This window comes from Culex pipiens, chromosome 3, assembly GCF_016801865.2.
Source record: "Culex pipiens pallens isolate TS chromosome 3, TS_CPP_V2, whole genome shotgun sequence".
Classification (NCBI taxonomy): domain Eukaryota; kingdom Metazoa; phylum Arthropoda; class Insecta; order Diptera; family Culicidae; genus Culex; species Culex pipiens.
The window spans coordinates 47,218,622-47,237,286 of record NC_068939.1 but is presented as its reverse complement, the minus strand read 5'-3'; the positions used below and the strand labels follow the sequence as shown (position 1 = coordinate 47,237,286).

Genomic DNA, 18,665 nt, shown 5'->3' with positions numbered 1-18,665 from the left:
AAATTAGTCGTGCAACTTTTTCCACAATTTAACTCGAGTTGACGAAGATTGGCTCATTATAGTGATGAAACCCCGATACGAATCAATTATCATCAATATCTTTCCAAAACCCCACGTCTTGAAGGGCTGTTTAATACATTTCCGGACAGCATAATCCCATGAAATGAGATCACGCAGCTCGATTATGGCGACCGAAAGAGCCTACAAAGTAGCACTTCCTTATTATTCCTTATCTTATGTTTATCTTGTGATACTCGATGAAAGGACATGACATTACTTGGAAAGGAGATATCAAATCACATCTCACATCACAAAAAACGTGACACGTCTGATTTACTAATTTGAGAGTATCTAATCAAGTGAGAATAAATTTGGCATTGAAGAGTGTTGTGTTTGTGAAGCTCGAAAACTGAACTTCTCAATTAGACCTCCTAGACCCACCTTCATGTATACCTATCGACTCAGAATCGAATTCTGAGCAAATGTCTGTGTGTGTGGTGGGATGTTGATCAAAAAATTGTCACTTGATTTTCTCGACATTGGGTGAACCGATTTTGTCCGTTTTGGCGTCATTCGATCCGTCTTGGGGTCCCATAAGTCGCTATTAAAAATTATGAAGTTTAGTTAAGTACTTCAAAAGTTATGCTAAAAAAACGATTTTAACAAAAGTCCGGAAGATTGTAAAAAGAGTGGTTTTTGTAAGGAAATCCAGCATATTATACATTTTTAGAAAGGTATTTAAAAGACCTTTCCAACGCGACCAATACATTGAAGATCTGAAAACCCTATCAAAAGTTATTAGCACTTAAGTGTTATTTATGCACTTTTTGAAAGCCGGATCTCAGATATCACGATGAAAACGTTGTCCGAATCTATCATACAACCCGTTGTTGAACAGGTAATCAAAAGACCTTTCCAACGCGTCCAAAACATTGAAAATCTGACAATCCTATCAAAAGTTATAAGCACTTAAGTGTTATTTATGCACTTTTTGGAGGCCGGATCTCAGATATTTTGATGAAAATGATGTCCGGATCTATCATGCGACCTGTCGTTGGATAGTTAATTAAAATACCTTCCCACGAGCCTGTCTATTTCGGAAAGCATTACCCTTTAAATGAGAGGAAGGCACCAACCACCTGAGGGTGGATTAAGTAACGTTTTTTGTCTTGAAAAGTCTGACATTTACTTGGCACATCAATCCTTCAAAAAAACCGGAACCATAAGATTTCCAAACCAACACGTGCAATCTCTTCAACAAACATACAAAGGGATTAACACACGTGGATGAATACCTTCGGGACATCTCATCAAACATATCCCCTTTCCTTCAACCTTCTCCTCTTATCACGAAACTGAGCTGAACCGATGTCTTGACGGCTCGGAATTTTCTTCCTCTTCAGTACAGGAGGCCTAGTCTTTATAAACACAGTGATAAAGCAAGAAATGAAATTTAAAAATTTTAAAAATAAAAAAAACGTATTTTTTTCAAATCTTATAATTTTTTTTTAATTAAATGTTACGTAGATTTTTTTAACTGTGCACCCACACAACCACATCAGGCGGACAACATGACGGACTATTTGTTGCTCGTCGGGCCATGAATAATGGAGGATCCTGGCGGTTCGGTTCCGTTCGGTTTTCACCTTTGTGCAGATTCCTTGGAAGGTAGAGCCGCCCTCCACCTACGATGCTACGTGTTCAGATTGATGTGTTGTGATCCTTTTGCCCCCCACTACTACTGCTACGCTGGAAACAAGGGTTGGCTTGACACGTGTGACGTTGTTCTGGATTTTGGATTTTGAACAGGGAACAGTGCTGGTGAGATATTCGAGGCAATTCGGGGGGAAAGGGTGGGATTTTGTTCAAAGGAATTAAAACAAAACTTTCATTGTGAAACATATTTTTCCTTTTTGCCTTCCTCACTGAGGTAAGGCTATAATCCTGCTCGAAAAATGAACTTTTGAAAAACAGCTCGTAGACCTATATTCATGTATACCTATCGACTCAGAATTGAAAACTGAACAAATGTCTGTGTGTGTATGTGTGTGTGTGTGTGTGTGTGTGTGTGTGTGTGTGTGTGTGTGTGTGTGTGTGTGTGTATGTATGTATGTTCCCAAAATTCTTGCCAAGTTTTCTCAGCACTGGCTGGACCGATTTTGATCAAACCGGTTGCATTCGACTTGGTTTAGGGTCCCATACATCGCTATTGAATTGTTTGAAGTTTCGATAAGTAGTTCAAAAGTTATATATAAAAATGTGTTTTCACATATATCCGGATCTCACTTATATGGCTGAAAACTATGTCCGGATCCATCATCCAACCCATCGTTGGTTAGGTAATCAAAAGACCTTTCCATTGAGTCCAAAACATTAAAGATCTGGCAACCCTGTCTCGAGATATGGCCACTTAAGTAATATTTATGTACTTTTTGGAAGCCGGATGTATGTAAACTATGTCCGGATCCACCATCCGACCCATCGATGGTTAGGTAATCAAAAATCATTTCCAACGAGTCCAAAACATTGAAGATCTGGCAACCCTGTCGAGATATGGCCTCTTAAGTGAAATTTATGTACATTTTTATTCCGGATCTAAAAAGTAGATGAAATTTGTGTCCAACCCCATCATATCACCCAGTGTTGGTAATGAGTGAGGAAGGCTCCAACCACATAGGTGGATTAAGTTAGTTTTTTTATTAAAAAGGGTTTCAGCTGACGCCATTTTGTAAAATATGAAAATAAGATATTTGAGCAATTCTTTACGAAATCAGTCTTTTTTTAAATTTATTTTTTGTATGTTTTAGGCCGGCTGAAACTTTTTTGGTGCTTTCGCAGACTAACAATTCAAAAGGGGTAATATTGAATGTTTGGCCCTTTTGAAATGTCAGTCCTTATTTAAAATTTTTGAAAATTTAGTTTTCGAAAAGATCACGAATGCTTCATAATTCAACATTGAAAATCGGACCATTAGTTGCTGAGATATCGACATTAGAAAATGGTGGGTTGTTTGGGTGATATTCAGAAAACATCAATTTTCCTGTTTTTAAACTTTTGCTTGGCAACTAAGGGTCGTATCAACAAAGTTCATAAAAGCAAAAAATAGAGAATTTTCTCGGCTTTCCAATTTTTTGTTCAAAAGTGGGCAAACATGGGCCCCAATTTTAAAAAATGAAAAATTACGACAATTTAAAAAAATGTTGCCTTAAAATAGCTATAACTGAACTTTATCAAAATTTCATCAAAGTTCTTTATGGTCGCAAATTCGATTTTACATCGAAAAATGGAGTTGTCAAATTTTTGTGACCAAATTTAGATTAAAAAAACAGTATTGGTTCAAAAATTCAAAACTCCGTCAAAGATTTTTTGCCCGTTCTAGAAATTTCTGAAAAGTTGGCATTTAATGTCCACTAAAACACATCAGAAAATAAAAAAAATGTTTTTTTTTGCAAATCAAGTTTACTGACAAAAAAAAAATTAAAAATCACAATTTTATGTACCGTGTATTAGTTTATTTCAGTGTACACCCAACTGGCAGTCGCATGATTGTGATGCATGGTGGCATGAAAGTATATCAGAATCTGCATGAAATCTGTCCCCATGCATTTTTTGCGATATAGGGATAGGGGTGTGACATTTTTGCCCTTTACCGACAATTATCGACATTACCAACGGCTGATTGATTGTATTGGAGAAAAAAAATCTAAACAGAACGAGGATTGAACCATCAACTTCTTGGTTATTGGTCCGACACGCTACCACCGCGCCATGGACGCTTGATGAATTGAGAGGGACAGAGCACCAACATAATCTTCTCTCTGGAGTGTTGCTCGGGGACGCGCCAGCATTATATGTGTTGGTGAGATCTTCAGATCGCTGACATGTTTACACGCGGGCAAAAATGAGCTATGAGCTTGCTGCAAAAGCTGTTTGAAAATGTAACATTTTCTGCAGCAAATCCACTGTTGCAGATTTTGATACATATTTTTCCATTGGGTGTAGAGCAATTCTCTACGAAATCGGCCGGTTTCGACAATTTTTATTAAAATTATGTATTTTTTTTGTATGAAATTTCGTTTTTTTTTTCTTCAAAAATCACATTTTTTTCAAAAAATCATTACTCGGCGGCTGATTTTTTAACCATACTTCTTTATGGCTCAAAAATTGCGGGTTTTTGTCCCCTAAAACATATCAAAAAATCTCTAAAATAAAAAAATACATATTTTGGGAAATTGAGCTATAGTGAAAAAAAAGTTATTAAAAAAATTGGCATTTTTTTCGTGTACCTATTATTTTCTAAATAGTCCTAAACAATACCTACAACTTTGTCGAAGACACCAAATTTATTAAAAAGTTCCTTGAATAGTTACAGATTTTTTAATATTTATGTACCATTTTTGTATGGACAGCTGCCAAAATTGTATGGGTGAACTAATGACAAAAAATATCTTCTTTGGTCATAGGGAAGGCCCCCACAAAGTTTGAGCCAAATAAAAATAATAATTCATTTCTGGTTTTGGTAGAGAATTTCTCTGTAGTCCTTATTCATACCTACAACTTTGTCGAAGACACCAAATCGATCCAAAAATTTCTTCAAAAGATACAGATTTTTGAATTTTCACATATCATTTTTGTATGGACAGCTGCCAAATTTGTATGGAAAATTATATGGACAAACTAATGATGCAAAATGGCTTCTTTGGGCAAACCGAAGGCACCAAAAAAGTTTCAGCCGGATTTAAAAAATAAAAAAAAATCGAATGACCGAAATCTGAGAGAATTGCATTAATATTACTCAAAAAAGAGGTAATATTCAACCTGCCAAATTTTCAACATTCCAAAATTCAACTTGTTTTTGCTGTGTACGACAAGTTTGCTGTTACGAATAATATCGCTCCGAGTGTTATCACGAGACCATTTGGATCCTAAAATTATGCTTATATTTGTGATTTTATTGTTCACAGCGATGAAGCTAATTTTTCCGAGCACAATGACCCTTTGTACGACCGCAAAGGATTTTAAAAGGGTTTTTAAATCAATTTAAAACAAAACTTCTTGGCCCTTCTTGACAGAAAAGGTTCTACTTGACAGCTCGTTCCAAGGGGACCATAGTTGATCCATCGATGTTGTCTTGTCAATTTTGTTTTCATTTAATTGAAAAAAAGTGATCAGAAATGGTCTTCTATCATGTTTTTTACCGTTGTACATAAAAATTTACATTTACAAAACTGTCCATATAATCCTTTTAAAATCAAACTAACAGTTAAATAAAATTCTCTAATTAGCAAAAGCTTGTTTTTTTGTCTTTTTTTGTTATTTTCTGCTCTACAACTTTGTAGAACATTGTTACACTCTTTAAAAATAACCCTACAAAGATTAAAAAAACATGAAATTTTAATTTTTATTTAATGAAAAATTATCCTTCTGGATTATTGCAGATTTGGAAAGAACATTAAATTGTACCATTTTTAACTGCTGAGAAACGAAAAATTGCAGAACTGGTTTTTTGTGTTTTTTCGATTAAGAATACGTTCGTTCGGAATTTTGAGTAAGCCATTAAATCGGGCTCTCAATCATAAATGTCCCTTTGACACCAAATTTCCATCGCATCACCATTTTAGGCTGCAAATTATTAAAAAACGCGTATTTTTTCGAATGTTCAAAAATGGAAGGGGTCGTCCGTCACGAGATATCGAAAAATGAAGCTCGGATTCGTGATCAGGATCAAAAACTACCGTTTTGTACTAAATTTCATGCAAATCGTAGAGGGGTCGAGGCATTTTTTTCTCATTGCGTGTGAGTTGGTAAAGAATGACCCACATACAAAATTGTAAAAAAAATGTAGAAGTATCGTTGCAACAATAAGCTATAAACTGTTTGCTTTGGATTCCACTAAATTTAAAGAAGTTCCTGCATTCTAAAATTTTGCATGTATTCAACCCATTGCATTGTTGTTTAAATTTGGTACACATAATTAACACATCCCAAATGGAATTTTGTTTACTCATTCATTTCAAATGTATTCAAAAATAAAAAAACCTCAATCCACCACGTACACAGAAAAAAAAGTTGAATTTTGGAATGTTGAAAATTTGGTAGGTTGAATATTACCTCTTTTTTAGAGTAATATTACATAAAAAATGTGTAAAAATGTAAACCTGATGAATATTCATCAAAAACTGATGAAAATTCATCATTTTCTGGGGTAAAATTCATCATTTTTTTAGCCACAAAATCTGTCACCATTTCCTGATGAATATTACCATCATTTTTTTTTCTGTGTATTGTCACCACCAGATCCAATTCCCAGCGGAATTTGCATCCTTAAACGAGTCCTTTCCTTGCTGATGATGTCACACCCACACCAGTGCAGTGCAGTGTTCCTGTTGCAGCTCAGCAGTAAAAGACAATGCACCTCCACAAGCACCACCAAAGTACGACTTTGGCACGGAAAATTTGCATAATGGCTGGTGTCTGTTTCCGTTTCCCCGGTCTCCGCGCGTTTCAGTCGATGATGTTTGCAAAAGGCCATTAGGGTAGAGTAGTCATCAATGAGACACGGGGAACAATGATAAAATGACTCTCACAAGTCGTAGTTTCAACCAATCAGGCTCATATTTGGGGGAAAGGTGTGTCTACTGGATACACGTCTGCCATAATAGTGGCGTTGGTTGTGGACGCTCCCTTGAAAAGTTATTCATAAATGTTTGATTCTGGGGTGTAAAAGTAAATTATGTACAAAAAATACTTTTTCGCTCGTAGGCTGCCATTTACACCAAAACTAATATTTCTTCAAATTTCTTTCGACGTTCTATAGGGATTAAGTTGGGCTACAATGTCCTTTCATTAGATTTGGCCAAAATTTAGAATATACCCAGAATCCAGGGCTGTCTCATTGTTCCCCACTCATTTCAGCCCATGGGTAACAATGAGACACTTTGATTTTTCTTCATTAAACTTTTCAAAATCGATGGAAATCTTTCAAAACATGAATTAAAAGTGATTTTTGGCATATTTATAGAGTTTAAACTTCATTTAACCAAAAATACAAAGTTATTTGGTATTAATATATGGATTTTACAAAATTGAAATACTTTTTAGTGTAACTTTTGTTATTAAAAGTTTCATGTTGGCAAAATTGCTCTAAAATGTTTAAGGCAAGTCACCTGCAATGGAACAATACAAAAACATGATGTTTTGCTAGAAAAATGTTGATTTTCGTAGAGTGTCTCATTGTTCCCCAGCTGTCTCATTGTTCCTGCCAAGTGCGTCTACAATGAGACAGTTGAATAACTCTGGCTGTAGATGTCGGATCGATCTCATATTTTTGTCAATGTTAGAACACATTAAAAGAATAATAATGCAACTAAAAGCTCATTAAAACATGCGGATGAAAAAATTAGAAAAATCGTTGAAAGTTGAAAACCAAAAGTGTCTCATTGATGACTACCCTACCCTACTGCTGCTGTCGTTGTTGTCTTAGTGTGTGAAAATGGGCTGCCAAGACTGCCGACGAGAACGACTGCTGCATTTGGTGTTTGTTGCCTTTGTGTTTGTGTTTGTGCAGATGCATTCGCTGCTGACAGCTCTAATGAATGCATGGCAAACACTTGACTTCACTGGAAGTGCTTTTGTGTTGGGTTTTTGTTGTTGTTGTTGTTGTTTTTCAAGAAGGACGAGTTGTTTGCATTTTGTTGTTTTGTGCTATTATGGGGGAAAATGTATTCAAATATAGTGGTGATGAAAGGGAGTGGTAAATAGTAAGGAATTTCATGGTTTCAGTTTTTAAGTGTAATTTAAAGTTGGTATAAATCTAGAAATTACTCGCAAAGAACTTAAAAAATACTCTAGAATTGTAAAAATGTCTTACGAAACCAAAAAAGCCTCAAGTGTCTGAATCTATTTTTATGTTTTTTTGGTAAAATTTTGAATCACTGACGAAAAATTAACTTTAAAAATGTAACCCTCCTAATCCTCCAAATCCTCTTTCTCTTTCTTTCCAGATGCCAAAGTGATTCAACGTGTCGGCACGCAGGAAGAGGAAGAAGAAGAAGAAGAAACCAAGTGTAGCGCGCGGCGACCCGTGCGGGAAGATGCCGTCAGGGAATGTCCACCGGACACCAGCGAGAACGACGACGTCCTTCGCGACGACCCCAGTCTCGGCAGCGGCGCCGACGTCGATGGCGACCCGTACCCATCATCGGAGACGCAACCCAATTGGCAGGTTAAGCACCGCGTGGTTCGCGATGATCGCGGCAGGGTTGGTGCTGGTCACGATGGCCACGTTGGCCGCCGGTCAGGCTGGACCGCCGCAGACGTGTCCACCGGTGCCGGACATTAATCCGTGCCTGTGCCAGGTCAAGAAGAACGGGCTGGACATTTTGTGTGAGGCCACGGACGTGCAGCACATTACGCGGGCCATGAGCGCCCTCAAGGGCAAGAATCCGATCATCTTCTATCTGAAGCTGCGCCACAACAACCTGCCCAAGCTGCAGGGCTTCGTGTTCCTGTCGCTGGACATCCGGCACCTGACGATCCACAACAGCAGTTTGGCGGCCATCGAGGAGACGTCGCTCAGCTCGTTGGGTGAGACAAGATTGTATTGTTTCAAGTACATTTACGTTCGATTTTAATTTTTTAGACTGTTTTTAAAATTTATATTCAGGCCATTAGAAATTTTATTGACGTAGACTACGTTTTTGTCGAAGGTACTGGGGTGCCATTTCAAAAAACCCGGGCCGAAGGCCCTGGATTACTGCGTCATCCGTCAAACGCTTATATCTTCCTTCCCTCTAATCGAATCGACACGATTTATGTTCCATTCGATTCGAAAATTATTCAGCAATTTGCTATAAAACTTTCATTGTTGGCAAAATAGTTTTACTATTGAAACAATTCAATGTTTTAAAATGTTTTCAAAATGCAGAGATTTTGCAAGCAAAATGAGCGCTTCCCACTCACGGACGGGAATGTCAAGTACCTATTTTGAGGGGAAAATCACCCGAGCAACGCGACCGAGTGTCGGTCGCGAAAAAAAGAGGGGAGGTAGCGGGCCGAAATCATATATAAGAGCGCGCCAGAGCCCATTCTATCATTCACGTCTCAGACGTCGGACCGGCAGCAGCAGCAGGAAAGCTCAGCCCAGAGCAGCAGCAGCAGAAGAGAAACCAGAGCAGCAGCAGCAGGAGAGAGAGGGACCAGAACTGCAAAAGAAGTGCGCATCGCCTTCTCGTCGTCACCGTCAGCCAGTTGCCTCTCGATGGCCGGACCGTTTGGATCGTCCCACCCGGGACAAGGCAGCAACAAGATGAGGCGCGCGCCTGCTGCCTTCTCGCCGAAAAGTTACCTCTCGTGGGTCAAGCCGTGGTTGTGAAACTTCCCAATTCTAGTTGTTAAACTTCCCAACTCTTCGGAGTTGCCTCCCTCCCTGTCCCTCGTCCCACCCGGGGCAAGGCAGCGCAATGAATAATTACAGTTTAAATTTCAGGAACTAATTTTGGTTTTCGGGGGCGACGGACTGCACAGCTTTCTGAGGCTGCTCTCGCCCCCAAGCCCTCTCCCTCCCCCTCATTCTGCTAACAAACATTCATTCGGTTCGTGAAAAAATCGTTTTTCGTTCTTCTCTTTCCTTCCTCCATTCGATGTTGTCTAGTCAAAGATTTATCAACACATTCAAAGTATGTTTACATGGTAGCTGCGGTTTTGTTCGCATTAGATTTGCCATCTCTTTCTAGTAAAAGTCAACTCTATCGGAATTCAATTCGAATCGTATATAAATACCGTTTCAGCAACCGGTACGTACACGGTCCGATTGAATTTACTAGTTATCGGGGGGTCAATCTCGCATTCACGATCTTATTCCGTTAATGTATTTCAAGTATCTAGCTAATTCATCAAAATTCAGATATGGAAAACTCTGTGTTCACATTTCAAAACTTTACGTAGTCTACGCCATTCCGGTTATGTCTGTGACATAACTACTTTGACTTTTTCGAGTTTTTGTCACCCCCTTCCCCTTCAAAATTTCTCTGAAAAATCGAGGGGCAAAACAATAATTATTGACTAAAATTTAATTTTCATTGAAAAACTTGTAAACTCGATTGAAAACTATTCAGAATTTATTGCATAATGCTTGTTTATGTATTTTTGATCAAATAAACACTTTTTAATATTTTTATAAATTTTAAATTTTTTGGACCACAGGCAAACAAGTTTTTGAGTAAAAAAGTACTGAAATGTTCAAATAGATTGCCTTTATTTGACTCGTCTAACTATCTTTTTTTTTCAAGAATTCAATCACTATCCTAATATTTTTATACTGAGTATATTCAGTTATGCTAATTTTTGAAGTAACCCAATAATTCAGTGGATTTCAGTTTTTTTTTCCAAATGATTAATTTTTGTATTTTTGATTTTGATAAAATTTTGTGTTTTTAAAACTTTCGAGGTGTAATGCTTAATTTTGAATTTGGCTTGGTGATTTTTTACTGGGTGATGAATAGAGAGAATGCGTAACGTGATTTTCGAATGATCCCACTTTGTTTACATCTACAAAGTAGGAGGATGTTCAAGCACAAGCATGACTTTTTTCTCATTGGTAAATGAGCTGTTTTATAATTAGTAGTATGTGTTTTATTTTGTCTAGTTTTTGACATTTTTTGCTGGAAAATTGTCGCGTTTCGATCGGTTCGATGAGATTTTTCTTTTCTACGGGTGACGAAAAACTGCGGCGAGAGTGTAGTTCTGCGAAGTCACAGATAAACTCCCTGATTTTGGAATCCTGCAGCTCTTCCTGATCCAGCGAAAAAACATCGCTAATTCTAGCGAAGCTGATCCAACAAACAGAAAGGATTTTCACTAAATCAGGTTTTCAAACGGAATCATACAATAGAGACAGCTTCTGGATGGATACAACCGCATCGACTCCATAAACAACTTTCATTCATAATTATAAAAACGCCTTCAACTTTCTTAAGGTTTCTTGACTTCAACCCAAATTCAAACGCCAATTTTTCATTCTTGCAAAAAAAAAAAAAATCAATTTTAATGATCGATCACAATACTCTCTACTTTTGGCGAACAGTAAATTGGTTCCACTTTGACAGTTCAAAATTGAGGCTGTTTTGCGAACCACTATTCAGCACCCAGATTTTTCACGCTCAAAAATTGCATTTTTTTCACGGAGACCATAATTCCAAAACACTAAATTTCACGAAAAATCCACGGAACGAGAAAAATGTTAAAATAACCTTGAAAATCTTATGTCAAAATCACAGAAAGTTCTTTTGATACTGGATGAAAAATAAATTTTCTTCTCCTTTTTTTAACATTTTTCACTTTTACAATATCCTTTCTGAATGTTGTCAATCTTTTAAGTTACGTAAGATTGATCTTAACATAACATCTTTTCAATAGAACTAATGAAAAGATTTATGTAAAATATGTAAAACTTACTTTTAACGGGCATTGCAGAACAATCTTAATCTTTTAAAATGATTATAGAAAAGTTACCTCATTATAAATTTAGTAGCAAATGAATGGGCAAATTTTTACTTTTTTTACTTTTTTGGCATTTTTTTATTCCGAGTCAAACTCAGATCTTCTATAGCCAAAATGTTTGAAATTACTAGAATTTTCTGCATCATTTCAAAATATTGTAAAATTCTAAAGAGTTTTCAACTATCTTTCATTAAATATCAAGAAACAAAAATATTAATCTGAAACAAAATCTATAAAATTACAAATACATTTGAATTTTCAATTTCATTTTCAGTCATTTATCAACCATGTTTGAACCTTATAATTTCTTTAGTAATTTTATTTTAAAATAAAATGGTAGTTCAATTTGTATTACCTGGGAATTAAAATACGATTCAATTCAGTATGGATTCGAAGAAATGCTGATAAAATACCATCGATACTCCAAATAGTGATCTATGATTTCACAATATTTTTTTCTTTTAACCCTTTCAGGCCTGAATTTTCAAAAAAATATTTTTTTATCTAATGATGGGAAAATGATTTTTAGGACCATACGAAAATTATAGGATATTTTTTAGTTTTTTGATTTTTGGGTCATATATAACCCATCAGGCCTGAATGGGTTAAAGTAGATTTTCAGTCCTTTCTATTAGTTTACTTCAATTGATTAATTCTTTATCATGATTGCTTTCTCCAAACACAACATACTTGTTGGGGCAATTTGAAATGATTTAAAATGAATTTAAATGAGACGTGTTGAAGCATAATGGCAAATTTTATATTGATTTAATTATGTTTGGTAAAAAAACTGCATTCATCTCACCCTGTGCTTTTTGTGATAACCTCATCATTCCGAAAATATTGTCTTTTCATTTGACTGTTTCTTATTTACTTAATTTAGGTATTAATGAGTTCAGTTTTTAGAAAATGATTCGAAATTTCAAAAATTATCAAATTTCACTATCCCAAATGATGATAACATACATTTTTATTTTTATTTTTTGTTTACTGTTGCTATTGCAAATATTGTTCAAAGCTAATGTCGCCCCTCCTATCCCATCAAAATCTGCCCGAAAACTTAAGGAGCAAAAAAAAAACAGTTTTCAAAAACTAAAAAAAAATTACGGAAATAGAAGTCTTATAATTTGAAAACATGTAAAATTTTCGTGCGTTGATAATTATGCTGAGCATATCTAAGATAGTTTAAAAATGTTTTGTTTTTTATTTTGTAAAATTGCGTACTGCGTAAAAAAATTCTTGAAAAAAATCCTCAATACTTCCAGGACTCTTTCAAAAACCATCATCAGGGGTGACATTGAATCTGGGGGGTGAAATTGGGTCATACATATTCAGCATTTTTGTATGACCCAATCTCATCCCCTCCCCCCCAGACCCAATGTCACCCCTGATGACCGAACTAAAAAAATATATGTTTGAATTTTGATTTTTTTTCCACGAACCACTATTTTTTCCAAAAATTCAAAAATTTGGCGGCAAAATTTTTGACCATATTTTACGGATTTTAGAAAAAAAAATTACCATACTTACGGATTTTAGAAAAATGAGTTTTGTGAAAAAAAGTTATTTAGAAAAAAGACCCTACAACCTACAACTTTGCCGAAGACACTAAATCGATCAGAAAATTCCTTCAAAAGTTACAGATTTTCGAATATTTAGGAACCTTTTTTGTATGGACAGCTGCCATAATTAAAGACTTGTATAGGTGAACGAATAACCCAAAATGGCTTCTTTGGTCATAGGGAAAACCCCCAGCAATGTTTGAGCCAAATTAAAAAATACATAAAGTATGGTATACCATTTATCTTCCAAATAATTAAATGTTTTTTTCGGAAAAACGATCAGATTATTATTAAGATACTATTATGTCATCTAAAAATTAAAGACACGTTTCAAATACATTCTACGGTTGATTTTTTAAAAGTTGCCCCTTAACAATTTTGCAAAAAATTCAATTTGCACTTAGTTTTGTGATCTGGAACATTGTGCAACATGCAATATGTATTTTTTGGTAATTGAAAAGCATCTTAAAAATTTAAGCCGAATAAAAAACACAGAATTTAAAATTTTATTCGGTCGGCTAGTTTTTTGGAGAACTGCAGAATTTCCTTATAGGTTATTTTTAAACACATTGAATTCAAACCTTACGTAAAGTTAAATCTATGATCTATGAGAAAAAATAAGTTGCAATATTTTATCCTTTTGTAGTGAAACCTTGATTCATGGCCTTACAAATTAATTAGTACGAGTGAGCATAGTTACTTCCCTATTCTAGTTTGGTAAATACTTCACACTCGTTCAAGTTTGTTATTTATTTTTTTTCAATTCAATTCGGTTTTATTTGTGAATAATCAAGTTACAATGAGTTCATTTAGGTGCACAACAGAGTTTTGGTGTTCCTTTCAGCTGTGTTTAAATCGTTATTCAATCGAAAAACTATTACTTATAACTATGGAATAGACAAGAGTAAGAAAAAGTTTTCAAAAAACTTACAGAAAGTGCAATAGGAAAAGGATAGATAGAGAGAAAGCTTAAAACTAGATCACAGACAAAAATAATCAATTATAGATGTGCTTGATCATCAGCTCCCCGAGGGCCAGAAATTGCTCCGCCTTGTTACGGCAGCTCCGAAACCGCGTCATCATCTCCCCCGCGAGAGCAAAGAACTCCGGCAGGGAAAAGAGATCTTCCCCGGTGACTCCTTGCTGGGCCGCATCGCCGCTACCGGCAGCGACCACGCTGGCAAACGAACGCCCCCATCCAGGAGGGATCGCTGGGTTGTCCGCTGGAACCGTACGCTGTCCAGCTGCAGGAACGGCTGCGTTCGTACTTCGCTGAGGAGAGTGAGACGCTGCTGCTTTCTTCTTCCTCTTTTCCTGCTCCTCGAGGTAGGCCTTGCGCGCGACGCATCCGCGGTAATTGCCGGTATGGTTGCCGTCACAGTTCGCGCACTTTACGCGCGGCTTGGTTTGTTCTGCCTTGTCCCCCAAATCCGCCTTTCGTGGCAGTGCGCACGCCTCCGAGAGGTGCGACTCACCGCACTTCACGCAGCGGGGCCGGAGATTGCAGTTCCGCGAGCCGTGGCCGAATTTCTGGCAACGGTGGCATTGCGCTACGTCCGTCGGGTTCTTGGTGTAAAACCGCCAGTTTACCCAAAACCCGTCCAACGTCTTAGTCCGCCGCAGATCTTGGATCTTGACGGTGCCGCGGTCGAAGTACAACAGGTACAGGGTATGCGTACCCGTGACTGTTGTCTTTCGCGAGAGCACTTTTATCTCCCGTGGCTTTATTCCCGCGTTCGAGAGGTGTCGCTTCAGGTCTGCGATCGGACGGTCTTGGTAACCCTGCAAGACCACCTTAACAGGGGGCTTCTCTGGGTCGTATGTGTAGAAGTTGAAGTTGCTACGCTTCAGTTCTTCAAGCACCAGGTCGAAATCTTTTCTGTTCAGTGTGATCACTTGCACTGCCGACTTACCGATTTTCAGACAATATCCGAGGCCTTCCAGCAACTCGTCAACATCGTCCGCCAACGTGTCCAAAACAAAAATTGGAGGTGGTCTTCGTTCCGTTGGAGAATTGTTCTTTTTTGACTTCGGCACTTTTTTCCGTGCACGACCATCATCGTCGTCGTCGTCGTCGGTAGTGCTGCTACCGTCGGTGTTGTTGTTGTTGTTTTCTTCGTCGTCGCTCAGCATCTGGAACTCGTTCCTAATGGGGATGTTGGCGGATGTTGATGTGCCGCTGTTCGTGGCACCGGAAGTACCGGAACGGGTTCGCACTGGTGATCTCGGAACATATCCGGGATGTAGTAACTTTTTGTCGATTCCTTCTGCGCTCACTCTCCCCTGCGCGATGGCGGTCGACACGGCGTTGGTTTGTTTACCTTTTTGCACACGGCCGGTAGACGAACTTCGCGAGGCCGCACTCGAACTGCCACGGCCACGGCCGGCCCTTGGCATGCTGGTGAAGCAAACTCGCGGCTAATCACGGTAAACTACGGCGAAAAAAATCGAAAAAACGATGGAGCACTGAGCACTTGACTGCTGCTTGCTCTCGTGCGTACACGGAGGAGTGAAGTTTGTTATTTAAAATCATTTCGCTTCAAAGATAATATTCTCAGAATTTCAAACATCATTATTGTGTGATGTTTGTCCTTTGAAATCAAACATTTGGTAGATTATCATTATTTTCAGAGTAGCACCCTTTCATGCTTTCAAAGGAAATCTTTATTGTAACATAAAACCAACAAACGGCGATTCCCCCATGGGGTCGGAACAAAGAAAACATCCCGGAAAGGGCGTTGAAATTGTCGCAGATTATAAATCCCCGGGATTAGCACCCACAACCGGTTGCTCGAGCTGCCAGCGAAGAAATCTTCTTTGGTATTATCGTCTTAACTTTTCACCCCCCTTGGTATCTCTCTCTTTTCCCGACACCCATTTTCCGGGGATGACACACAGTTTTCTATTGTGCTTGGATTTCAAAGACGCTTTTGCTATCTTAATGACGATATTCGCTTTTCTTTTTTGCAGGTCGTGGCCTGACCCAGCTGGACGTGTCCCAGAACCAGCTGATGACGGTGCCGTCGAGCGCGCTCAAGAACCTGCACCACCTGTTGATCCTGAACCTGAACCACAACCGCATCTCCGTCATCCACAACCGGGCCTTCGAGGGGCTGGACACGCTGGAGATCCTCACCATCTACGAGAACAAGCTGAGCTCGATCGAGCCGGACGCGTTCCGCGGGTTGGACAAGTAAGTTGGCAAAACACCCAGAAAGGGAGATAAGCCTCAAAGATAGTCCTTCCATTTAATAAGATTTATCGACCATCTTTATCCTGCTTTGACAGGTTTTCCTCTGAGCAAACTCACACCTCACTGTATAGGCAACTGTCTTTAATCTAATAACCTCACCTTTCTTATCTCTCTCCCCGGCAGAAAGTTGAAACGGCTCAACCTGGGCGGCAACGAGCTCACGGCCGTCCCCCAGAAGGCCCTCGCCATCCTGGACATGCTGCGGAAGCTGGAACTGCAGGAGAATCGCCTAAAGACCATCAAGGAGGGTGATTTTGAAGGTAGCTTCTTTTTTGTTAGATAATGGTGTCAAGATTATCCGATTACACCTTTCTTTTGTGCTCTCTCTCAACAGGTCTACAAAATCTGGACTCGCTGATTCTGGCCCACAACCAGCTGACCGAGGTTCCGGCCCGCGTCTTCAGCCACCTGATACTGCTCAACTCGCTCGAACTGGAGGGCAATTCGATCTCCTACATCGATAAGGATGCCTTTGAGGGATTGGAAGGTGAGAGGGTGTTCTTTTTTGGTCTTCTTTAAATTAAAAAAAAAAAAAACTTCAATTTCTTCCTTTACAGAAAATCTGCAATATCTGCGCCTTGGTGACAACAACCTGCACCGGATCCCGAGCGAGGCGCTGCGGCCGCTGCACCGTCTCCGGCACCTGGACCTGCGCTCGAACAACATCTCGTCCATCAACGAGGACGCCTTCGTCGGCTTCGGGGACTCCATCACGTTCCTGAACCTGCAGAAGAACGAGTAAGTGCAGTTTCCACGTCATTTCAATTCTAAGTTAGTCTGAAATTGTTGACTCGGAAATTGAATTATTTTTGTTCCCCAACGTTTGAGTTGAAAAACCAAAATTCACCGGACGAAATGAAAACATTTTATGCTAATTATGCTATCCCTCAAATTAAAAGCAAACATTACCAGCAGTAGCAAAATTCATCTGAAAAGGGATCCTAACCCCTTTCCTCGCCCCTCGCCTTGCCCACTTCTCTTCAAAACCATTTGATTCCTTCAAACCTCCCTCATTTTGCTGTAGCTGATGCTGTTCTAATCTTCCAACCCCTTTCCCTCCCCCTCCCTGGTTCCATGGGGAAATCTGCGCAATTGGACCGAAATCTCCGCACCGACCGACGACGATGATGAAATGCTAACGTCACTTTTCCGAACCCTTGTCCCGTTTCTTCCCTCTGCCATCGCAGTATCAAGGTGCTGCCGGCGCTGGTCTTTGAGAACCTCAACTCGCTCGAGACGCTCAGCATCCAGAACAACAAGCTGACCCGCATCCCGGAGGAGGTGATGGAACCGATCATGGACTCGCTGCGCGTCGTCGACATCATGGGTGAGTGAGAAAAATCTGACTTCAAATTTTTACATTAATCTTGAAAAAAAAAAAACATGTAAAAATAAAAAAACAATTATTAAGATGTTGGCAACCCTGCTCTAGTGAAAATTCCCACAGCAAGCCTCTGGGAGGGGGGAAACTAGGAGCGATGAATATGGAGATTTTCCCAACCGATATGCAAATTGGTCGGCGTATTTGAGTACGAGCTCAAGATTGTCGTGTTGAAAGGAGAAAGATTCAACAGTTTTCTCAACAGAGCAAAGCATATCGGTTCGGATTTATGTAATCAAAGTTGTGTTAAGCCGTGTCATGAAGGGCTTTGGTTGTTCGAAATGACTAATGAAACGATGGAATTTGAAGTCGAACTGTTGGGTGACATAAACTTTGAAAAATATTTGCAGCGGCCAAAAAACATTTAAAAACATTTTAAATCACATATTCAAAAACCTTGAAAAACATTTGAAAACATTTAAAAACATTTAGAAAATTTAAAAACATTTAAATACATTTAAATACATTTAAATACATTTAAAAACATTTAAAAACATTTAAAAACATTTAAAAACATTTAAAAACATTTAAAAACATTTAAAAACATTTAAAAACATTTAAAAACATTTAAAAACATTTAAAAACATTTAAAAACATTTAAAAACATTTAAAAACATTCAAAAACATTTAAAAACATTTTCAAACATTAAAAAACATTTAAAAATTATTTTTAAACATTAAAAAACATTTAAAATTATTTTTAAACATTTAAAAACATTAAAATTTAAAAACATTTGAAAACATTTGAAAACATTTGAAAACATTTGAAAACATTTGAAAACACTTGAAAACATTTGAAAACAAATAAAATAATTTTAAAGCATTTAAAAACGTTAAACATTATTTAAAAAAAAAACATTTAAAAGCATTTAAAAACATTTAAAAACATTTAAAAAAACATTAAAAAAACATTTAAAAACATTAAATTTAAAAACATTTCAAAACATTTATAAACATTAAAAGAAAATTA

The 18,665-nt window shown here is 37.9% G+C and overlaps 1 protein-coding gene across 1 annotated transcript in view; it reads left to right on the top strand.

Moving 5' to 3' along the window:
- Window positions 1–18,665, top strand: part of LOC120412603 (TLR4 interactor with leucine rich repeats) — a 47,071-nt gene that overhangs the window by 13,192 nt on the left and 15,214 nt on the right. The window contains exons 2-7 of the mRNA XM_039573151.2: window positions 8,004–8,586; window positions 16,032–16,254; window positions 16,438–16,574; window positions 16,649–16,801; window positions 16,872–17,052; window positions 17,502–17,645. Coding sequence (XP_039429085.1) covers window positions 8,094–8,586; window positions 16,032–16,254; window positions 16,438–16,574; window positions 16,649–16,801; window positions 16,872–17,052; window positions 17,502–17,645 — 1,331 coding nt within the window. The 5' untranslated portion in view covers window positions 8,004–8,093. The remainder of the gene's footprint in view (window positions 1–8,003; window positions 8,587–16,031; window positions 16,255–16,437; window positions 16,575–16,648; window positions 16,802–16,871; window positions 17,053–17,501; window positions 17,646–18,665) is intronic.